The 25,065-nt window shown below is 39.6% G+C and overlaps 1 protein-coding gene across 3 annotated transcripts in view; it reads left to right on the top strand.

Moving 5' to 3' along the window:
- The window catches only part of PREX1 (phosphatidylinositol-3,4,5-trisphosphate dependent Rac exchange factor 1), a 175,694-nt gene that overhangs the window by 112,213 nt on the left and 38,416 nt on the right, over positions 1–25,065 (top strand). For all 3 annotated transcript variants that reach the window (XM_035344177.1, XM_035344176.1, XM_035344178.1), the window contains exons 10-16: positions 1,622–1,769; positions 5,023–5,123; positions 8,750–8,853; positions 9,571–9,620; positions 13,878–13,953; positions 19,131–19,203; positions 20,519–20,661. In XM_035344177.1, coding sequence (XP_035200068.1) covers positions 1,622–1,769; positions 5,023–5,123; positions 8,750–8,853; positions 9,571–9,620; positions 13,878–13,953; positions 19,131–19,203; positions 20,519–20,661 — 695 coding nt within the window. The remainder of the gene's footprint in view (positions 1–1,621; positions 1,770–5,022; positions 5,124–8,749; positions 8,854–9,570; positions 9,621–13,877; positions 13,954–19,130; positions 19,204–20,518; positions 20,662–25,065) is intronic.

The raw sequence follows: 25,065 nt of genomic DNA, 5'->3' as shown, positions 1-25,065 counted from the left end.
AAGCATTTTGAGAAAGCTAGAAAGCAGCTCTGATGTGACACAGAAGACTGTTCATTTGTTAATTTGACAAGTTCAGTATCTTACCATGAAGCAACAGAATGTAAATGCAGTTAGGGTGACCTGCTATTCCCAACGAATATACAGTTTTCATTTTCTAGCCCTACACTGATCACTTAAACTCTACCTAATGTCAATCTCTGTAAAATTTAGGCACGTAAATCCAAGGCCAATTCACACTTCAAATTGATCTTAGAGATGCCCAAACTCTGGGGCTCTGTTTTGGTGCTGTGAATTTGTGCTGCTTGTATTCAGAAGAGTCCTGGTCATGATTCAGAAACATGATTAGGAGAACAAATGTCTGCCGAGTCTTGCTTCATGCTCTGTCGGTTAGTTATCCTAATGCACTTAGAGATTTGTATTTTCAACACTCTGCATGTCAGGCAACTTTTTGATGAGATACAGGAAAGAGGAGTGAAAAAAAAAGTACGAGCATAACAGCGTTCAGAGCACTTGTTTGAAACTCAAGAGTCTTAGATCTAGGCTTTCCTCTCTGAAAAGTTCAAACGTGCAGTTTCAGGTCCCCAGCTGAGTCTGATTCAATTTTGGACCTGCACTAGACTATCTAAATCTAATCCATAATTTACATGCATGCACATATATGCTTAGGAAAGGTTGTAGAAAAGCATAGCCAGAAAGCAAAATGGTTAGTTCAGGCTAGAAGAGAGAAAATGTTCTCTGCAGCAAAGCAACTTTTTTAATGTGCTGTCCTCTTAAAGCAATTTGCACTTTATTTCTAGGTGAAACTCACTTTCCAGGCCTTTTTGACAAATTTAAAGAATGTCAGAAAATGTGAGTTATGAGGACAGTTATTCCAACATAGAAAGCTATTCTTTTCAGAGATCTTCCTCCTGACTATACCACTTTGAAAGTTAACAGGTGCTATGTGGAAACTCATACAAAGTGGAGGTGAAATTTTCCATGTATCCAATTATCTATCATTCCTTAAACCATTCAGTATTTCTTTCAATGACTGGATAATGGGATTTTCAAATTGAATTTTAGCCTAGGGGTATTAGTAAATAGGCTAATTAAGAAAGGATGAGAAAATAACGTTCCCATCTACCTTTGATTTATTTGAGGATGTGAATTTGATGTCAGCAGTTTTGTATTTTTGGCTTCAAGTAATAGAACACTCAAAAAGTCATCTGCTCCGTCAAGCATAGAGGTGCCTTGAACAAGCCTTATGAAGGCAGTTATTTCAGGGTCAAAAGTGAAATTGCAACAGGAATTCATTTTCAAAAGGTAGATATTTTCTATCTCTTTATTTGGAACTTCTCCATATTCTGTAAACCGTTCTACTTTTGTGCTGTGATGGGCCCATAAGTTTAAAGCTACTTTTAAAAATTGGGAGGAAAAGCTGTGAACCTCTCTGAGGTGCTACAGGCACCAATGACAGCTTTGCACTCGGATCAGTAAGTGATCCAATTTCCCTTTTATTTGGAAAATAAACCTCTTCATCTTTGTGTTTCTATCCCTGTCTGCTTGGCCTCAGCTTTTGACTTTGAGGAACCACTTTTTTCTAATGCTAAGGGTCTGAAGGAATTCCTGCTTTGTATTCCAGGTTTGAAACTGGGAATGGAGAGGGATGCATACGTCATGATTGCAGAGAAAGGAGAGAAGCTGTACCAAATGATGATGAGCAAGAAAGTGAACCTTATCAAAGACAGAAGGAGAAAATTAAGTACTGTTCCCAAGTGCTTTCTTGGCAAGTGAGTGGCATTTGAATTGAAAAGCCCTTTTCATAGCAATTAAAAGAGCAGACTCTGAATTTTCTGCGAATGGCATTGTGAGGTCAGATGAGATGTACTTTGATGGAGCTTAATTGAAAAGGCCTAACCCCCATTACAATTTTTATTAAAATTAATCACCAATTTCTATTTTATGCTGTACAGTGACAGCCTCTTCTATTGTACAGTAACACATAACAGCTGTATCAAATCTGCCGAAGGAGTAGTAAGAAAAAACACCTTAACTCCTACAAGCTCTGGGCTGTTAGTGGCCTAACCTGTATCCCCTCTTGTGTGTGAGTAGATGCTGACCAAATAATGTTTAAATCCAGCAGAAGTGTCCCGCTCTCAGGACTGAATATCCTGTTTGCCAGTGCAGCAGGCAAAAACGAAAGATTATCCATTAATTTCCCTTCCTTCCCTGTGGTCTCTGTAATGGCATTTTGCAGGCAGCACTCCTTGTTTACAGGGTGCCGAAATGATGCGTTGGCTTTCAGCCTGACAGAAGACAGTTCAGTAGCATAGGCTGATAATATTATTGCTATATCAAAACCTCTTACGGAGATTTGGCCAGGCTGAGGTGCCTACAGGTATCCCGATATCTGACCAAAGCATTATTTTGGCTAATTTTCCAGCCTCCGCCATTAAAAACAAAACAAAAAACCACCTCTACTGATGTCTTTTAAGTTGCTTGTTGATGCAGTCCTGGGCAACTCAGTTGAGTGCAACTCAGCGCAATGCAGTCATGACTCACAGACTTTTCATATAATTCCTGGGGCTTCCCCTGAACAATGCTTTTTGGCTGTGACCTATTCATTTTTTTTCAGATATTCCTGCCTAAGGGAGAAACTAAGGAGTGTGCTGGGACGTACTTAGTGGTTTTCTGGTAAATGCAGCTGAGAATAACACTAAGGCCGCAAAAGTAATTTTTCTCTTGGCCTTTGGATATTAGATAGCATCTAATAATTCAAGAGATAAAATGTGGTTGTAGTGGAAAAAAAAAACACATGAACTGCTTCTAACAAGCTTAGGAATATCACGTGTTTATTTATAAGGCTGTTTATGGCACTGGTCTGCAAATCCTTTTTCCTAACCACTCTTTGGGTGTACTGGCGTTGAGGCATGTGAACTGCTATACGATCTGCACTCTGGGTGCTGAAGCCAGTACATGTAAATGATCTGCTTGCCATGCTTCTTTTCAGCACTGCACCAGATTGCAAAGCCTTGACCTGTACTGAGCTTGTGATAGAGAGGATCTGTTAACCTCAGGAGATTCCAGCCATATTGCACAACCCTGGATCGGCTGGATTTCCCTTTGTATTTCCTGAGTAGGAACCTAGCTGTTCTCAGTCCCTTACCTGCAGGGGAAGAGCTGGGAATAGTGTCCTGGCTGGCATGCTAGCTGAGAACTCAGCATGGCAGCATGAGAAGTGAGGATGCTCTCAATTATACTGAGAACTGCTTAGAACAAGATGAGGAAACAAAGCAAGTTTTGCCATTCACTTTGTGAGTTGATGCTTTTTTAGCAAGTCTAGCATGTGCCAAAAAAAAAAAACAAATCCACCTCTGAATGTTTCTGGATCACACACTTTACAGTGTTTATAAAACTTTTGGAGCAAATGATGATTGATTTTGCTTATGAATCAAATACCACAGAAGTCTTAAAGTAGCTTTTATGAAAACCATCCCATAGTGCTGAAGCGTCAGAGCTGTAAGAGTACATTCGGTTCTTTTGTTTTTCCAGCACTCAATTTCAAACTTTCAGATGACTGCCTTACATTTAGAATCCCAATAAGCTCCAGGGACACAGGTCCAAATGAAAGACATTGGAAAGCTAAGAGGTCAACAATGTTCTGCTGCGGTTTAGGGCAGTTGTTTAAGTGCTACAAACTGGCATAGACCTATTGCACTTAATGGAAAATATACAGTGACTGGGCATCAGCCTGGGCACCTAACGTGATTACGGGCAGTGGCCAGCAGGTCTGGGATGGGGCACTCCACAGGGTATGCGTCTTGTATTCCCAGTAATTGATGTTGAGGACTATTCTTACTTCTCATTCTGCAGTTTATATTCTGTTTCAGCTTCTAAAAGCTTTCAGAAACAGTTCAGAATCGCTAGGAAATTAAGAATGAGCTTTCCTTCTGAGATACAGAGCCTGACTCATCACTACAGTAGTCTGGCTTTAGGAGTTTTACTAAAATCTGCTGGTTTCCATGGGATTCCCCTGGCACAGCTGAATAGATTCTGCTGCTTTTCTACATTATGACAGTTACAGAGTAACCCCTCAGCAAACTGAAGTTTTTGTTACTGAAGTTGTTGTTGTTGTTATTCTAAAGGCAAGATATAAATACTACCTACAGCTTAGATGAGTCAGTTCTGATAAACATGAAGAGACTAAAAATACTTCATTTAGAGCCCACACTTGGGGGCATGGATGCTGGTTTTGATAAGCGGCAATCCTCCGCAGATTGGCAAGCACCCAAGTGGTTTACTGAACTCAGATTTCCCATACGTTGTGCTATTTATATATTCCTTTTGTTCTTTTTTTTATGAATTTAACACATTTCTAGTGTAATTAATAATTAACCTGGCAAACAACTCAGATCCCCCTAGGGCTTTGGCAGTACTTGCAATGTCCATTTTTTCTGTACTTACTGTTCCTAATAGAGTAACATCATATGTATCTATCAATTTCTGCCCATATGTGCAGCTCTGCCCCTCACCAGAGAGTGTTTTTATTTGATGCTGCTTATGCCTAGCACCTAGCACCTTGTCTGTAAATTAGAAGCATCATTTATGTATCTAACCAGCAGCAGTTACAGTAAATGACCTTAAATTAACCTGTTAGGGTGACATGTCCTGTTCTGTGCTTGAATTCAGTGAGTTTGAATCTTCTGTCCTAAGTCTTACTGTGATTCCATTTAAAGCCAACACACGTGCAACACTGAGGGGGAAAAGAATCAGAGCCAGTGAAGAAAGGTGAGCGGATGTAATGAAGTCAGACCATGAACTCTGCTTGGATGGATAGCCTGGATTGAAGTAGCTGTGTTCTCTTCTGTGCATAAGGTTCTTAAGGTCATTAGTTAATCACAGAAGAGGAATCACTCCTCACAACAGTTTTCACACATGCTTCAAGGACGGTGTCACCTGTGGTTGGCTGGGGGCTTGCAGATATGTGTCTGCTTATATTCAGAGAGAAAAAGACAATTGTTTCTGTTCTGCTTTCCTTTGCAGTGAGTTTGTATCATGGCTCACAGAGATTGGGGAGATAAGCAAACCTGAGGAAGGGGTCAACCTGGGACAGGCACTGTTGGAAAATGGAATTATTCATCATGGTGAGTGCTCCATGCCATAAAGAGATGCCAGATTTCAATAATGCCTTGGAAATTAAGGTGGAAAACTGACTGCAGCTGTTCATAAGGTGTTCAAATGCTTTTCTGTACTATAACCATCAAACGCTCAGTTGTTAGTGACTTTGGGATTAATGGCAGTGGGCAAATTTACATCATGAAAACAAGACTCACTGGGTATCCTAAAAGCATTTATGCCTGCTGTTGCTTGATTTCTCTGCAATATCTTTGTTGTTGTGTACACAGACTATATCAGGTATACATTCATTTATGTTTTGTGTGATTGGAAATCTTCAGTGATCATTAATACAGCTTTCCATGTGGGACATCAACAATACAAATAAGAGTTCAGCAGTATTCTTTTAGAATGGGGCACAGGTAAAAAAGAGTGAGGGGCTCCAGATGCTGGGTCGTTCTTTCTAGTGAGACTGCTTGTCTGAGAGAGAAAAGATGATGGAAGGTTTCTGTGGGATTTGTTATTTTCAGCTCATTTTGCAAAAGTCTCTCTCTTTAACATAGCAATGCATTGTATTTCTTCATCGTACCCCGCAGATGACCTTGAAGTCATGTAGCGGTGGGTAGCACAGGACACTTGTTTGAAACATTTCTATCTGCCCTTCTACTAAACAAGGACTTTCTCCAGATTATGTCCTTTAACTTTAGGTATCTCCTGCTGTTTCCTGCTATTTTCACGTTTCGGTATGCAGACAGAGCAAAACATTCATATTTTATTTAAGCAGCAAATGTCTCAATTTTGATTTTCAGGTGAGTTTAGCTGTAAAATGTACTTCAAGGGGATAAGGCGTATAGGTCTCAAATCACCAATGGTCTGTATTTCCATACAATCTCTTGGAAACCAATTTAAATAGGGGAACCGTTTAATTAGGCTAGTATTGCTTTAATCTCTTGGTATCACACCTCCATAAATTTGTCTTTCAGGTGACAATAACACTATTAAGAAATAATGTCTATTATCTTATTTTAATTAACACAGAGCAATGCAATATTAGCAGCATGGTAATCCTTCATACACGTACACTTTTACCCCCAATTACCTAGACATACTTTCTGGCACATTCAGACCTTGAAAGGCCAAAGACCAGAAGGAACTTGATGCTTACTTAGGTAACAAAATATTTTTTTTGCAAACATATGTAGGGAGAAGCCTATCATGGCACATTCAACTGAGGTTTTATATGCACAAGGTCACAAACATTGAATGCTTTTAAGTACTTGGCCCTAACTCTGGCTCTGGAGAACTGGAATACTCTGGCTTCAATGTGTAGGAATCCTCCTTTGAATGAAGGCTACTCTTCTGCGCTCACACCCTTACTTGTCTAAATTCTGAATGTGTACAGTTGCACTGTCAGTGCAAAAAGCTCTCCTGAGACTTGCTATTTCATGAGTGTTTACCCTGCTGCAACTTCATACTCTGACCCTTTCGGCAGTATCCTCTTTATCTAAACACGAATTTACAGCTCAGAGGAAGTTGTGCTGTTATATCCACTGCTTCTCTCATTCAAACACTGAGCAAGGCACATCTGATTTGGTTTTAATATTACCTTTACTTGGAGGTCTTCATGTTACTGTCTATAATGAGAGTTATTGCTAGACATTAAAAAGTATTTGCAATGCTGCATTTAGTTAAGAAAATACCCCTTGAAATCTTGATAAATCATTATAAAAGAAAGTTTCCCATTCTGTGTCTCCTCATATATCAAGAACTTAAAACTTCAGCACCATCATGAAGCCCTTACCCCTCCTCTATATTAAGCAATATCTTTTATCTTTTGATTTCACTTGGCATAACATTACTGTCAGGTGAAAACTGCTGATCTTTCAGCCTGCCTGAGAAGCAGGGCCATAGAAGATTGCTGAGTGGCGGAGTGCTGAGCTCTGTGCATTTTATCACTCCATTTCCTCTGTCTCCTTTTATTCTGTCTTTTTTATCTGGGACTGCTGATGTGCAAGTTCTGGTACCTGCCACAGACAGTACAAGTGATCAGAACCTCATCTACTGTGTGCTGGCCACAAAAGACCAAAAGACACTCTCTGCAGACTTGGTTCTCAATGGGATTCAAAACACAAAATGCAGAGCAGACAGACTCTCTAAGAAGTCAGTAGTTAACACAGGCTAGAGATTCAACCATATAGAAAAATATATGCACCTGATCCAGCAAATTTTGATTTTCTCTGTGAAAAATACCACCACAAGTAGGAATCTTCATGACATATTCACAGACTGGCGTGTCGTACGTAATGAAGAAAAGCCTTCAGAATTTCCGCTTTTTGCCTTCTAAGCAATCGCTCTACCCACTCTGCAAGGGGCAGGCTAAGTCTCAAACTGAATCCTGGTACTTCTGAGTTGGTCTAACCCAGTGCAATCCCTTGTCTCAGGTTAATTGAACTCTGTCTAAGGTGCACCTTAACTAGTACAAAACCATATTGCCTCCCAGTTCATCAAACACTATGCCTATGCTGTGAAGCACTGCATCCAAAATGTCAAAGGGTGCTCCAGCACAAAGGTGTAGCCACGGCTTTGTTCCATTGGCAAAGGCAGAAAAAATAATTGTCACTAAGCTACCCTACCTTCATCTGCTTTCTGCTTTTTTTACACAGTTGTAACTGGTCTCCATTCAGTTAAGTTGTGAACAAGGGCATTTCTACACAGGGTATTGTAAAATCTGGAAGATACTTTATTGATGATTTTGAATTTGAATATTCTTTGGAACCTTATAGTTTTCACCTATTTATTAATCAGTGAAACAAATAGTTTCTACCACAAATTACTATCTTCACTATGAGGTTTTCACTTTTGTAACAGTTTACCTTAGAATGGAGCCAGGATAAACCTATGTCTAATTGGATATGGACTTGAACCCTCTTCTGATTTGGTCCATTGGATAAAACTGAAACTGGATATGTTTTTTTAACACTTCTGATTTCAGCCAATGCTCCCTTTGAAATGGTTGCTTATCACACTGCCACATCTTTTGTGTGCTTATCTTTATAGCCTGTTAGTATATAGCATGACCCAATGAATTTTAAGCTATTCTACTGTGGAATAGCTATTCTGGTTGAAAAAGTAGTCTTTCAGAAGTGCTATTTAATTTTTAGAAGGAACTTGCTACTAAACACAAGAACCTTGTTAGAAGAATACTTTTACCAGCTGTAGTTCCTCCCACCAGAATACTCTCTGCTTTTGGATCTGCAGAACTTCAGATAGCTGCAGAAATGGCTTTACTGCTGTGATAACTGTTGTGGGAATTTGCAGGCACTTTATTCAAAACTCAACAAAAAAAATCAGACAGCCTCAATTGCCTTCACTAGGGTCATTTTCAAAGCTTTACATAAATTGAATCTGATGCAAAGGGAAGAAATTTCAATTTTACTGGAGCCATGGTATTTTAGGAAACTGCTTTTGTTAGTGAAACTATTCAGAAGTGCACGGAAGCATATTAAAATCCACAAGGAGAGATGTGAAAAGTTGAGTCTTCTCTTCAGAAAGTGACTGATACCAGTTAATCTCTAGGTACAAAAGTACCAGCTGGACTGTGAACAACATAGCAGGGGAGAAAAGACTGATTTTAATTATCATGCTGATGTTTTAGTTTCAGATAAGCACCAGTTTAAGAATGAGCAGGTGATGTACAGATTTCGCTATGATGATGGAACATATAAGCCAAGAAGTGAATTAGAAGACATCATGTCCAAGGTTTGTTACCATTCTTGTGATTTGTGTAAGAACCCTCAAAAGAGTTCCCTCTGCCTCTAAATGCTGGTGAACTGTTGGATAGGAGATCCTAATGCTGTTTACCTTTGTTGTATTCAGCTCTCCATACTAATGCCATAAGAGACATTCAGTCTAGGGAGAAGAAGCAGAGCTTAGCCATAAATAACAACACAGTTGTGACTGCACCCAAGACTGCTTTTTAAAATCCTGATATAGTAAAAAAAAAAAAAAATAAAAAAATAAAAGTCTGAAAAAAATGGTAGGCCATAATGCAGGATGTCTGTTGAAAATGTAGGCATTATGGTTCAGGGAGATAGAAGACATCAATATTTAACTGCCGCTCCTGATAAGTGTATGTCAAATGAGTTCTGCTGACCTATATATACCCATATATTATTTAATAAATTGGATTTCTTCTTATGGACATCAGTTCATGGGTTAATTGCTAGGAAGGATTAATGGAGAAAATGTTGGAATGGATTTGATCAGAGATAAATGTGTATTTTTCAGTTTCTGGAGGCAGGAAAATAAGAAAGAATTGTTTGACAGAGGATAAAGGATTTGTTTTGAAAAACAGTTAATCAATAGATAATTCTGGCTGAGTAGAGACATCAGTGTCCAGGTTTTGTTAGCTGTAGCTAATCAGCATTTTTTGGACAAAGAAAAAACTGATAATATCATCTGTTTTTCCTTCTTCAGGGCGTGAGGCTCTACTGCAGACTACACTGCCTGTATACTCCAGTGGTAAAGTAAGTTCACCTTCGTGATCCCCTCACACATAGTGTCTGGCTTTGTTAAAAGGACAACATGCTGCTATTTAATTCTTGCTTCTTTCTCATTATAAACTGCAATAAACATTTTTGTGGCTCCTCTACTTTCCTCCTATCTCCACAGTTCAGCTCTGCAGCTGGACTTCTGTTGGAGGATGTTTGAACTGGATTTTGGGAGAGTGAAAGGCTGGCGTTGCATTCTTCCTGGCATGTGCTTCCTCTTTCAGTTCACCAGAGCTATTAGCATGCCACAAGTTTATTTGTTTACTCTGGCATTTTCTGTGAGATAAAGTAGGTGTGATTAATGAGTGACTACTGATTCAGGACAGATTGTGTAGTGTAGATGATGTATTTGGTTATAGAAAATGTAAACAGATGCTGAAGTGATGTGAGCAGATGCCAACATGATGCTAGGATGCTTTCATTCAAAGAGCCCTAAACAAACAACAACCAATCAAAAGTGAAATAAAACATGAAATTGTAATATGAAAAAAAACATCTTGAATGGCATCTTCAGGACTTGGCTTTATATAAATGAATTCTAAAGAATAGAGGGAACTTACCTCTATTCTTTTATTGCATTATTTATTTTATTATTTATTACAGTTACTTGCAGGTAGTTAACCCTCCCAGCCCACAGGAGATGATTTGCAATCATCGTTGCCTTACTGTGACATCAGATGAACATTTCAGCATTTCAATGGAACCCACCCTGAACCACTCAGGTGTTCTGTTTAGGTGCCTATGATTGAGAATTGGGCATTTTTATTGAAGAGAATTTCATTTTTACATAGAAAAAATGGATTAGGAAGAAGCCCCAAATTCAGCACAGCTTCCCTCTTGTCCCTGAGTTGAGCAGCTGCAAAGATAGTAACAGTTCATAAACCATATCAATTGTAAATTGTTTTTGTTTGTTTGTTTTTATTTTTGCCAGAATAGCCATTCTACAGTAATACAGATTTCAGTCAGCCTGAAGGGTAACGAGAGCAGGAAAGTGTGATGCAGCGCTGGTAGACAAAGTAGTGATGGATATGGATGTGTGTGTATTTGCACACACACATTTCACTCCTTAAGATGGTAATTCACATGCAAATTAGGAATAAGGGTAAGCGAACCTGAAGAAATGTCTCTGGCCTCAGGTTACCTGCAAAGCGAGAGGGATGTAGTCTTAAGCTTTAGGGAATCAGCAAAGAGAAAATTACTACCACAGGCCTGTCTTGTGGTGTTTTAGCAATGTGCTGCTTTTGTAATAAATCTCAGCTGGAGAATCTTCTTATATCAGGACTAATCTGTATTGTACATGTAGCAGCATGTAACTAAACTGTGTGTGACCAGTGAAAAATTGCAGGCTCTCAGAATTTTTAGGATCCTTCTGGATAGACTGAACATTTTCAGTATGTTTGGGCTCTTCTTCCAGCCATTTGCTTTCCTGCTCGCCCTTCCTTTATTTCCTTGTTAGACATCTTTTTGTGTCTTCTGTTCATATCTTTTTGCCTCTGACAAGCCTAACATTTCGGGAGGTAGCTTTTTGCCAATTGTTAGTTGTGCATACACTTTCTGCTCTGCCTTTGGACCACTGCTATATCTGGAATCTTCAGACTGCAGATGCCTGCAATCACGCTAGCAGGGTGGGAAAGATCTCTTCGCAGTGCAACATTCCTCCTAGAAAATCAGGAAAACTGCTTGTAGTGGCTGGTGCAAGTGATGAGAGGATCTGGAGGAACCAAAGTTTACCATTCAATTATTTTGTGGACAACCTTGGAATGTGATTTTACTTAGTTGTCTTCCCTGGTGGCTTGGTAGAATCTACATAATCTTTGCCTTTATAATTTTCTTTAAGGAAAGTCTGACATTAATGTACTTTGAGGGCAAGGTATTGTACCTTGCTACTTTGAGGATGATAGATGAAAGGTTTCAGAAGAATGTTAGATATAGAAGAGGTTCTGAATATGTCTCTGATCTACTTCAGGGCAATTTGTGAGGGCAGGAAACTTGCTCCCTGTTTACATGTTTGATGAACAATACTTCAGTGTGTAGATGAAATACAGCCTGTGGGGAACATTACATTTCTCTAGTTTCTGTGAGGCAGCAAGGTTCTGCCAAAATGTCAGTGGTTCCCACTTCTATATTTGTCTGTTCACCTGCAGGTTGTGGTTGTGGCTAACATTCTGTGATGCGTGCTCCTCTCTTGTTCAGGCTAAATTGAAATGGGGGAAAAGTCAGTGAACTAATGTTGAAATATTCATCCTGGATAAGCATTTAAGAACAAGCAGTGAAAAACTGGCCTCGGACCAAGATCCTAATTCCAGTTTATTCAAAGCTCTATGCCAGCCTCTCTACTAAAACGTAGGGAGTTGCTTCTCACAATTTGGAAACCCCTACTCATTAGTGCTCAATATTTTAATGCTTTCCTTTATTGTTCTGACATTTCAAAAGCACATTTTCTCAAGATAAGAGTGTAAGAGGGGAAAACTGCCCAGAAAACTCCCACAGCTTTGTGCTGGGCTTAGCACATTACTGGAAGACAAGGTGAAAAATATGTCTAAGCACTATTAGGAAAGCTTTTGTTCTGAGGATATATTTCTGGAAATGCTGTCATGTGTTTTTTTTTTTTTCTTTCTTTTTTTTTTTCTTCCAAGTTTTGAAAGTTCTGTTTCCCTTTCTAATTTCTCACACCCTGCATTCTGCTTTTCTGCTGCATTTAATTACAAAAGAAAGTCACAGCATATTTTTATCTGTAGATGATAAGTGAAAGGGAAACATAGGTAGTATGAAGTTTAGATGGTGCTTTGATTTTAGATTTTTAGAAAAGAAGGAAGTATCAGATGGCGTGGTGCTGGGGAAGGAGGTCGATCTGACAGAACAAAAGACTAAGGTCTTCTCTTGAGATGCTGTTACAGATATATCCGGACTGTAAAAAAGTCACAGTGGCTGTGAAAGTTTCCTTGGACAGTCATGCCAGTGGACCTCAGGCTTGAAATAGAAGGACCACCTCTGAGGGTGAGAGAAGAATTAGTTCTCCATGGCCCATTCAGGATTTGGCCTCTCTACTGAGGCTCTTAAAAAGAGAGAGCCAATTAATGCAAATTAATTGTGGTAGGAGCTTTTGTGATGTGGAACTAGGAACTGGATCAAGACCACCAAACCTTTTTCACGTCAGCCAATAAACAGCCTTGAAATGGAAAGATCTTTTCACTCCTTCATGAGCTGGATTCAATTCAGTGACCTGGAGGGGAAAGGTGTTAGAGCCCAATGTTCTGAGCCACACACTACTCTTATATTTGTATCAAAATTATTCAGAAGTAGTTTATGAAAGACTGAAAACATCAGCTATCTCCATGGCTCTGAGGAGATGAATGGAAGGAAACTGCAAAATGCAGCAACTTACAATAGGGATTCATTGCCTGATTTCAGGACCAGTGCTGCTCTCTACAAGGGCTGAGTGTGAGATGGTAAAACTTTGTGTTACAAGATCTAAATGCAACACTTCTGTTTTATTTGCAGCGGTTGAAATTAGTTAATGCCACAGAGGAACACTCTACTCTATTTGTATCTGTCTGTTCGGACATTTTGCCCAGGGAAGTAAAATCCAAACAGGTGCAGACAATCAGGAGAATCTCTCTTGACAGAGTCGGCTCCTGAATTCAGGGAGCCTAGCAAAAGGGGTCACAGAGGGAATATGCAGGGTGACCGCGTATGAATATGTCAGTGGGTAAACACTGAAAAAGCAGAACTGTTTAACCTAACAGATGGGCCTGGCACAGACCCAGTAAATGTAAACTGGGTACGTATGCAGTTAGGATGGAAACAATGTGACTTCCTGCTAGAAGAATGCGATTTTCAACAGGCGCGATGGGATGGTGGCAGTATACTAACCTGAGTTAAAGAAGCTCAGTGCATTTGTGGAAAGAATGTCCTGGCAGGAATATGAGCTCACTGAAGATGGCTTGAAAAAACATCTAGAGAAATATAAAATGGTACTGCTCTGTAGTGATTTCAAATATCTTCTTAATTGAAGTTTTTAGAAAAGTTTAAAAACTCCGTGCTTCTAAAGAAAGGAAGGTATCTGCTTCCTATTGCATGTCTTATTTGTGGCTGGGAGTCCCATAGTTTTTTCCGTCTATAATTCTTTCTTCAACTTCTCAACAGTGGATTGTAATAGTATATTTAGGTTTAGAGTGTAAAGAAATATTTACCTTTTGTCCTGGTTTTCCCCATATTCTCTTTCTTAATTAGAGATCGTGACTATCATCTGAAGACCTACAAATCAGTAATCCCTGCAAGTAAACTAGTGGATTGGCTTATTGCACAGGTAAGGAATTTTTAAGATATTGCTGTCTTTGACAAGTAGCTTATCTTTTCAGTTTCACTTAAAAGTAAATAAAATGCATTTATCTAAAAAACATCGCAACATAATTCAACATATTCAATGTCTTTGAAGTTTCAGTCATTTGCTTTCTGTTATTTTTTATTTGGAGAAACTTGTTATTTGGCAGCATAAAGAGAAGGGAAGTCTTATGTTAGCCCAAGGAGTGGTGAACTGGATGTTCTTGGAGATCTTTTCTATTTCTTGCGATTATTTCTGAAGATGTTCAAAGCAATGTTCATCTGGTACAATCTAGTGTTGGTGAATGAATGAATAAAATCTGAATCACTGTCTTTAGAAGTTGGAGTTGCCCAATATTACAATACCTTGTAATTACAGAGAAGCACCTGTAGATCACAGAATCACAGAATCACAGAATTTCTAGGTTGGAAGAGACCTCAAGATCATCGAGTCCAACCTCTAACCTAACACTAACAGTCCCCACTAAACCATATCCCTAAGCTCTACATCTAAACGTCTTTTGAAGACTTCCAGGGATGGTGACTCCACCACCTCCCTGGGCAGCCTGTTCCAATGCCTCACAACCCTTTCAGTAAAGAAGCTCTTCCTAACATCTAACCTAAAACTCCCCTGGCGCAACTTTAGCCCATTCCCCCTCATCCTGTCACCAGGCACGTGGGAGAACAGGCCAACCCCCACCTCTCTACAGCCTCCTTTAAGGTATCTGTAGAGAGCGATAAGGTCGCCCCTGAGCCTCCTCTTCTCCAGGCTGAATAAGCCCAGCTCCTTCAGCCGCTCCTCGTAGGACTTGTTCTCCAGGCCCCTCACCAGCTTCGTCGCCCTTCTTTGGACCCGAATTGATTGAAGAATTAAAAATTTAGCTTTGTTAGTCTAAAAGGAGAGGGTATCCTGTTGCCTACCACTATAGAGTCTACTGCACATTCTGGCTTTGTCTTAAATGACGGTCAGATTCACAGTCACATCAAGTCCAGTACTGACAAAATGACATAAAAGAAGGCTAGTTTGAGTTAGAATCAGACCTCTTAACTACCAGGTATGTTGTCCTTCAGAGATGTTTCCTGCAATTGCACTTGACATCCTTCTACATTAATAAGATTGCTATGATTTAAGGTTATTCTGTGCCAAATAACTGAGTGAGAAAGGAGTAGTTGATTGCTTTCGTATTAAGAGCCTGGAAGAGAGCAAGCATATTAGTACTGAAATTGTTGTATCAGTTACTTGTAATTTAACAGGGTCTTTTCATGGAAAGCTGAGGAAAAAAAGAGTCTGCTTTGGCCAAAGAAGAGAGATGTAATCAGGCTAATCTCGCCATTATAATAGCTAATCGTAGTGCCATAGGCAGTAGAAAGACTCAAAGAGCTATGTGTAAGATCAGCTCTTGGTCTGGAAAAATGTAGCTCATTACCTTCCCCATTATTCTTCCTTCTGGTAGGTTAATCTGGCTGTTCTCCTGTTTGCTGAACTTTACATTAAGATTGAACCAGATTGTACTAAAACCAGAAATGGAGATACAGAAGATGATGTAATTTATATAGCGTACGTGTGCATGCATACATGTACACATATGCATTGATGAAGGAAAATTCTTCTGTGCTCCGTTAAAGGGGAAGACTGTTAAATATTTAAATCACTGCCTGCAACTTAGATGAATTTCAGTCTTTGTAGCTAAATCAATCTTTGATTGTAGATTCTTAAAAACAATAATTTTCAAGGCAATTTGCTTGAAGTTTTCATACCAGATTGAATCATTTTCTAGCAACCATTCATACTTTGGCCATACCAGCTAACAATAGGTTTTAGTAGGAGCTATTGAATGTTCAGCATTTTGCAAACCAGTGCATTTACTTAACTGCTCAAATATCTGCCTGTCTGTTTAGCATTAGGAATCTGTTCTTGAAAATGTTGTTGATATTGTCTGATTTGATAACTACCTGTTACACAGAAATGCTGGGATATTTATTTCTTCTTCTGACAATCAATTTGCACCGTGATTTAAGTTTAGAAATGGTGCACAAAAAACAGTGTGGCCTGTTGTTCTGTTAGATTAGGTGGGATAGAGATGATTGTCTTCAAAGATAGTCCCCTCTCATTTCTGTTTGCAATTTAGACTGTAAATGCCAGGAGGAGCCTTTCCTAATAAGAAAGCTGTTTTTCATTTCCTTGACCTTTACAAATATTCATAAGACTGAACACTGTAATTTTTTTTTCTAATCAGAGAGATTGAGTCAACTGTATTTCAGGTGCTTAGAAGCAATTCTTGAAGGGAAGGATCTCATTGTTTCATTGATTCTGCACCCTCTTGGCCTTATTTTGCAACCTAATCTTTCTCCCACTGCCAGTAGACTGAGATGAAGACAGACCTCACATAAACACGAGAGCACTTGTAGATGACAGAATCTCAAGTGCTACTGAGGGTTCACTAATGGGCATTATCACAAAAACAGCACTTCTCTCATCTGCCCAAAGATTTACATCCAGACGTCCAGAAACTGTCTGTGATAAAGCATTGCTAGCTGATCCCCAGTCTAAGAAACTTCAAATGGCAATTTATGAAAGATAGAATGAACATAAAGGGAAAAATGTGAAGTAGAAACCTACTGGTAAGATAGATCCTTTAGGCCTCTTGCTCCTGTCATTCTCTTGTCTTCCCATCCATCCACTCCTTCTTTCCATTGCAGCACATACTGCACCTCTGCACGTTGCCACTTGAAAGGAGCGAGCACCTCTTCTGATTGGGAAGGAACACTTGATAATTGTCTGCAAACCTGATACACTCATAATCTTAAAACACTCCTTTTCCATGATATTAACAAAATATTGAAAAGTGGTTTGTTTTTTCTTCTTGACACATCTGTGTTTATCTGCTTTCCTTTCTTTTACACGTAGCTATAAACACTTTGGGACACAGACTATCTTCATTGCTGAGCTTATACATCTCAAAACAACCAGCCATAGTCTATGATTAGGACATTAGACATCATTATTGCCACCAGAACTAGACAACGTGAAGTAATAAACTAGTGGTGGAAGTAGCAATAGTAGTAATAATAACGTCTACTGCACATGATTCTGTCTGTAAACTGTTTCTGTAATTCTGCTGACTTGAATTCAGTGATTGCATTTGAATAAACCTAAATTACTATGTCAAGAGGAGTGTATTTAGTTTCACATGCAATTTCCGTATGAAAAAATAAATAAATCTGAGACTCATTCTGTCAAGGTTGCTGCTTTTAGGTGGTTCTTTTTCCTTAAGGTTTTTGTTACTGCTTTCACTGTATTCGGACAAATCACTACATAACATTTAGAAGAACTTAGAGACGAGCTGAAATAATCTATTTTTAGTTTCCTTTTCTAACCAGAGAATGCAGTTTTGCTAGGGAAGTGATTTGAGGCCAAGCTATCATCATCAGGAGTAGCCTGATGTAGTAGAAGTTTTAGAGCCTTCCTATACAGATCTTGTTGCCTAAAACAAAAGTGGATTCCTAAAGGTTAAAAAAATTATAGTAGAAGGCATTTTTCTTCAGTTTATTTACAGTTGAAGGATTACATTCGATTTTTAAGTCCCAGCCTCTGTAAAATAAACTACCCATTTGTCCCATAAATTAACACAAAATGAGTACTGAGAATTGTCGCATGGCAGGATGTTGAAAATGAGAAAATAACTACAGAGACTGAAATTAGTTTATAGTGAAAGTTAAACTTCAGGTTTATTAAAGCCCTTTGCTTGCCTCTCCTGTGTGATTACATAATCAGGCAGCTCCTCCAGAACGGCCTCAGTCTTCTTCCTACCAAGACAACATTATTTACTTCTTGATTTGTAAATGTCATGGCTTTTTCGTGCTCTCAGAATGTCTGTTCATCAAGAGCTAGTAATGCAACTGAGTCACAAGAGCTGATCCTGTGTTTAAGTACTGTCTTTACACCATAGTGATGTTCCTTGCCAGCACTTGCCTGGCACATTGCTACCGCTCTATTTAGTTGGATGTGAAGCATACATTGATGTTCCACGGGCTCTCGGTCTGCAAGTTGGTTTATTTAAAACAAAGTCGGTGTACTGCTCTGCCATTGCTGCTAGAGCTTCAGGGTGGCTCTTTCTCCAGATGCGAAGGGAAGAAAGAAGCTGTAATATTTCTGTTGGATACAGCTTCCAGTTTAGTATGAACAGAAGTACGATGCTAAACTAGTCCCTCTGCAAAGCAGCAGATCCCCCCTACCTGCTGGAATGAGCTGACCGGCTGCTCTTAGCAAGATGGGAGATCTCGGCTTCTTTTGTGTCCCTTAGGGAACTGGGAAGCTTCCTAAAGTCTTGCATTACAGCCCATGACCAATGTTAAAAATGCTTTTTATCTGGGTAAGACCAATAGTTCCTCCTGATTTTTATCTGCACTATTCAGAAATTTTGTTTGTCTAAAAAATGCAATCGGCAGGCTTGCAGAAGTATTCACTTGTGGCCGCAAGTTAGCAGATGAATAGAGAAAACTGAGTATGTTTTGTATTTAGCTATTTAGCTGAACTGTAGATGCAAAATTTAATGCTGTTTTTTCATATATATTTGTAAATTTGTAAGTCACCTTTGGTACCTATTTTGAAATACTACACTGAAGGCTGCCAGTTAGCAAGCAACTGAATCCTTTGTCAGTCTGCTGGGTGAGGAAGGAGAGTGCTACTGCAGGTTTAACCAGTACAGCCTTTGGAGTTCACATACAATGCACTGGGTTTACACTGTTTTGTTTTGTTGTTTTGTTTGTTTGTTTTCCTTGGGATTTGAGTATAGATAAGATCTCTTAACCTCTCTGTCTGGGTTTTGTCGTCGTGGCTAATGGGCCCCGAAGTCTGACACTGTGATTGCAAGTAAAAAGTCTTTACATTGAGATAATATTAAACTCCTTTGTAGGTTAAACAAATGCTTTCCAGAGTTCTGATCTTTGTCCTCCTAGTTCCTGTCAGAGGGAAAGGATGCTATTTATAGGAATGAATGGGATTTGGGCAAGGTGGGGGGAGCTATATTAATTGCTTTCTATTGTTCTCTCTCTACAAAGAGCATCCTGCTAATTGCAAAGCCACGAGCCATGTGGTGGGGAGGTGAATTAATTTAGTTTAGGAAGTTGTCTGAGGTGTAACATTTATTCTCCTGTTTCTAGGGAGACTGTCAGACTCGCGAGGAAGCTGTCGCACTGGGTGTCGGACTCTGCAATAACGGCTTCATGCATCATGGTAATGCGTCAGTACCCCTTCCCACAGCCAATTAAAGCATCTCTGCAGTCATATTAGCTGACAGAGTCTGAAAATCCCTTTTCTATATTCTGTGCCATACATGCTGACATGCAAACAACTGCAGGCATCCCAGCAGGTCCATCCAAAAAGCAGCCTTTGAGCTTACATATAATGTCAGAACCCAGTACCTTCCTAAGTGAATCCCCTTGTTTTGGTGGGCCCTGCAGTGATTAGACAAGCCAGAAGGGGAATATTTTTTCACTGCATTTCTTTCAGAGCCATCAGACCAATGCACAAAGTACTGTACTGAAATGTCACCCAAGAAATGTCAGGTGCGAAGTAAAATTGCCTAGGTCCTGCTGCTTGGACAGCAAGTACAATCCTTGAAGCTCTAAAGCTTCTAAATCTGAAATGCCAAATTGCCAAGTGAGACATCATCCATCCTCAGTGACGCTGCTTCTGAACTGAGGAAGTAAACAAACTACATCTGTATCAGTATCAAGTAGCACATAAAAGTACCCAGAGTGTAACAGCATTTGTCCAATGAATCATCCAGTTCACATCATAAATAACGTTTGCAAAAACAGTATTTTTGAGAGCAGATTATTTTAAGTAACTAGTAGAAAATTTGCTTAGTGTTTGATAAGAATGTAAAAAAAATGATTTGCTTTAAAGAATTCGATCTCTTCTGAGCCCATGTAAACATTGGTATTCACAGCACCCTTTGGCAAGGAGTTCCTCAGCATAAGTACATGGTAAACAGAGAAGTAATTCTTCAAGTTTCAAAATTGTCGCTGCTTTTATTTTGCAGCCCCAGGTCTGGTATTTGAAAATGTGTTAAAGAACTTTATCACGCCTTCCAGAATTTTGTAGATCTTATTTCCCTCTCCAATCCTTCTTACGTTGAAAAGTCTCAGCCTGTTCAGCCATATCCCTTACCTTTAAACCGCCATTTTACCTCTCTTTCTTCCTTTTGTAGTTTTACTATATTCTTTTTGATATGGGAGAGGAGTACAAGATATTGTGTAGCATCTTTTTTCCAAGGGGATCTCGTGCGTTTTATAAGCAGTGTACTTGACAAGGAGGTCAAACATCATATCATGAGCTACATTGTACTATAAAGAAAAGCATGCCCCTAAAATACAGTAGTAGCTTAAAAAATATAGAGCTGAATAGCTGACCAACGGGGATGCATCTGGTGTTTGCTCTGTAAAGACAAGTGAAATATTTAAGATTTTCTTTAACTTTATTTCTTATTTTTCTCTTTCTTTCTCTGTGCAAATGCATGTTTGTGTTCCACGCATATTGTTTCCAGTCCTGGAGAAAAGCGAATTTAAGGATGAATCCCTGTATTTCCGCTTTTATGCGGATGAAGAGATGGAAGGCACCAGTTCCAAGAGCAAACAGTTACGTAATGACTTCAAGCTTGTGGAAAACATCATGGGAAAACGTCTTCTGGTAAGAAATGTGTTAATGCAAACCTTTACCTTTCTATGAAACTGGTATCGTTTCAGGCTAGAGAATGTGAAGGAAAATTATGATACAGTAGAATAAAAATTAGAATTACAGATGTAGCTAGACTTGCCTTCACCGCAGACTACAGAGCTTATTTTAGAAGCAAGGGACGTGTAAGGTGCAGGCCCCCTTCTCACGCATGTGACCAGACCTACTGCACTACCTGGAAGATTTGGTGTACAGCTTACAAACACGTGCAAATGCAAGTATGTTTCTGCCTACTTCTGACTGGTTTTATGAAAAGAGAAGGCTCAGAGATAAGACTGTTTCATCCAGTTCACAGCCCAATCCCCTTCTTTTCCCATGAAGCCCTTGAGAGAGGCAGTCTGGAAGTGAGCTGGCAGCTGGAAGTTGTCTTAACAGGCACCAAATGTCTTTGAGTCCGCCGAGTGTGTACCACAGTGTTGTGTGGTGGAGGAGGAAGTAGTGGGCACTACAATCTTGGGAGATGTCTGCCATCAAGGTCAAACACAGTTTAAATACCTTTATATAGACATTAGATTCAGATGAGAGTGAAGTGACTGATCAAAATGCAGAGATTTCAAGACAACGTTGAGTGATGTGAATATGCCCCGCATTACTGGATCAAGTAGCAGCCTTATTTTGTTTACAGAAACCATTTTTTTAAAAAAAATCTGTTCATTTTTCTGCAACACTACTGTTATCTCCAGATTCCCACCTCACCAAATGCCACCACAGTCCTTACTGCACTGGGATTATTCTAATGCTGCTTTGGACTTGGTAGCTGGATTGCATGTACTCTTTGTTTTGAGATCCTTGTTTCCTGCCAGTGACTCCAGGCCCATCTTTTTCTCCCTATGAGCACCAACAGAATGCAGGAGCAGGATAAAAGCTTGGGTCAGAAACTACAAAAGCGGAATTGCTGGAAAAGATCCAGAGGTCCATTACATGGGAAAATTTTCCCTGTGGTTCACACAAACTTCACTGTCTCGCTATTGCCTTGTCTCCCAGGAGACCAATCCGTGTTTGTCTCAATGGCCAGAAGTAATATTTAAAGCACCATGGGACCTCAGAATTGTTCCTGTTTGCATCCAGTGCCAGAGACAGGAGCGTCATGGTAATATGATTACCCTCCTGGAGAACCATTGGATAAAGGGAGGCGGTTAAAAGGTGCTACACTTGTGCTTTTTTTTTTTTCCTTCTGTGATTTGCAAAGCACTCAGAGATCAGTTTCATACAAATTGATGGGAGCTGTCATTGTTCGGGTATTTTTAATTTTCTTCTTCATCAGGATAAGATAGCAGAAAACAGACGGAATAGAATGCTTATTCCACTTTTTTTCTAGCAGTTCAAGGTTATCTGTTAAAAGGAAAATGCCAAAACCCAGCAATAGTATGTTAGCCCTGAAAAGAGGGATTTAAAGTTGATTCTGTTTTAATGTAACGTAATTGTTTATTAGTATTCACTACAGGGGCAGAACAAACTGAAGCCTCTTCAGCAAACTGCAAATCTTCCGCACACAAACTATTTACTAGTGATTAACTGTAATGCCTAATTGGTCCTGTAAGTCATTCCTTTTTTTTTAACTGAAATGTTTACAGCAGGAATCATTTTAACATTACTATTATTGTACTTCTGAAGTGCATCAGTCAAAATACAGTCCTGTCTCAAAAAGTAAACTATCTGAAATGAACTGCACACGCTGAGGAAGAAATCTACCCCTCAGAAAGAACGGCTTTTTTTCAAATTAGTAGTAGCCATGCTAAAGGTCTGAACTGCGTTCATTTGCACAAATAAATTAGCAGCCCCCTGAATGCTTAAGAAGCACATCCCACAAATAGTGGCACAGGAAACACATTACATTTATACACAGAAACATTTGTGCCTGACTTGTATTTCATTGTGTGTTTAGCAATTATGAGCAGCTGGAATCTTGAGGTTTTGCTGCCTGTGGAACATCACTGCTGCCTCTTCACATGACAGGACATTGATTTTTCCCTTCCCCCAAGCCCACCATAGAAAGTTTAATGGAATTTCCTCAGCACTGGCTTTTGAAACATCCTTCTCTTCTATGAAATCCTTGTTGGTTAGGGCGACAAATCCCACCCATTCATCTAAGTTTGCTCTGTCACAGTAGAGCTTACGCTTAAAAACAAACAACAAACAAAAGCATTGGCCAATATATTGTTGGAAATACCAAGGGAAAAAAGTGCTTTCAGTTTGAAAAAATGCACTTCAAGCAACGTTTAATATTCGTTTCTGTAACTTTTATTCCTACTGAAGGCCATAAATCTTGATAAATATACAACATTCTTTGCATAGTTGAAGAGAATTTGGATTTTGGATTGATTCCAAACATCGTGGCTTGGTTACTGCAGTGTGCTAGTAACTTGTTAGCCCAAGCACAAATTAAAGCTGCTAACTTGGAGCTTAATATCAGGCAAGGATAGTTGCCTGTAGAGGTGGGCTGTCCTTGAAGTTGCCTAAGAAGATTCTTACACAGACACTGCTAGAATCTCCCGAAGACCCTGGTGTATCATTTATCCGATCTGACAAGAAAAGCATGTCAGCTGATTCCTAATGATGATGCCTGTGCACATTTTCTGTAGCATTCTCAAACCTGTCACGCTGGATTGGAGATCTGGACTTTAAGTCTACACCTCAACTTTCCAGACCCGTAGTATCTCCTACATTCTTCCAAGGCACCCAGTATATTTTACTACTTGCCTGCAGTGTGTCACAGTAGCTGCAGGAGTAGTTGCAGTGTCTCACTTAAGTTCTCAGCCTGGGCTGGGGCATGTCCTGCACTTCAGCTCAGGCAGGTGCCTGAGTACTGCGTATTCAGTCAAAGCCAATGGGTTGAGCACAGAAGTCAGAGCTACCTGGGTTTTAATTTAACTTCACACTTGAACTCACTGTGTGGCCTGAGCAAGACCTCATCAAGTCTCTCCTTGCCTCAGTTTACCATCTGAAAATGAGGATGCTAAATCTCATCTATGTGCAGGGCTTTTCTGCTGCTCTTATGTCTAGAACCAGCTTTGAAGATGAAAGCATCTTTATAATTCAGCTCTTCAGACCTCAAGATTTTGATACTAAGTAGAATTATCATACGAGTTCATGTCTTTTCAGTTTTAAATCAGCTAATCCAAGAAACATAGCATTCACCTTGAAATTCTTAAACAACTATAGAACAGAGTTCTCATTCCAATCACAAATAAATAATAGTAATTTGTATTACTCAAAGCCATGCTTGCTCCATAATAAAAATCTCTCCCATATTTAATTACGTCGGGAGAACTATCTTTGTGCTTGTGCTAATATAAAGTTACCTAATTCTGCAATATTTCAGCAAGGACAGCAAGAATTGCACTCCTCCTTTGCTCTTTATTACACTACTGTATGAAAGTGTATTCAAATTATTGATTTAAACCACCCATGGGAACAGGGCCACTAACCATCCTCTGGGGATTTCTGATCTCCCAAGGAGGCAGGCTGGCAAGTCAGTAACAAGAAGCATCCATCAACTAGATGAATGTGGCCAGATAAGGGCTTTTAGTGGATTTGGATACTAAATATTCCAGTGAACTCTGAAAAGCATCCTTTAGGCTGTAAATCTTTCACTGTTCAGAATGAACAGTCCAATTTCAGTTCAGTTTCACTGTTCAACTTCAAAGATCATAAACCAGAAGGAACTTGGAGTTGTTTTTTATATATAACATCTATTTTGCTAATGTGACAAAAGATACTTTTAAAGATACTAGCAGTAGGGCTGGCCTAGGTTCTGGAGCTTCTCATTGAAATTTTCTTGTAGTGCCCCAGAGCTGTGGACTTTTGAAAGCCTGGGGAGACTGAAGCAACCTGGGAGGTGAGGTGGTAGGAAAGTAGGCCTATTCAAACCAAGGTTCCTGAGGGCCACAGGGACTTCAGCAGTTTTATGAAGCATTCAGACTTGACATCATCTCATAAATCACTGCTCCTTACGAAATTCTTAATCAAATCAAACTGTTGAAGAGTGTCCAACAGAGAGGGGTTTATGCTGGAGAGCTGTGAAAGCCAGGAGAGAAGGATGCACATCCTGGACCCCAGTTTGGGAAGTGATGGGCCATCTGCTATGCTGCCTCCTCTGCTGCTGATGTCCTCAAGAGGTTCTTTAGGCTGAGAGTTCCTGCTTCTCTCTATTTAGCCTCTTCCTGAACAGTAAGAGCAGCTTGGGGAGGCTGCCAAGAGAGAATTCGATCCTTCACCTCCTTCACTGGGGGAATCTTGGTGTCCGGCACAAGGCCCTTTGTGTGAATGCAATGGGAGGGTTCAGCAAGTGTAGTGGATAAACCAGACGCTATACCTTGGACATTAAAGTGTCACACCCCAGGCATTTTCTGACTCCAT

The sequence above is a fragment of the Oxyura jamaicensis genome, chromosome 20 (genome assembly GCF_011077185.1).
Source record: "Oxyura jamaicensis isolate SHBP4307 breed ruddy duck chromosome 20, BPBGC_Ojam_1.0, whole genome shotgun sequence".
NCBI lineage: Eukaryota > Metazoa > Chordata > Aves > Anseriformes > Anatidae > Oxyura > Oxyura jamaicensis.
The sequence above is the reverse complement of the archived record's forward strand: the minus strand, read 5'-3'. Positions and strand labels throughout refer to the sequence as shown.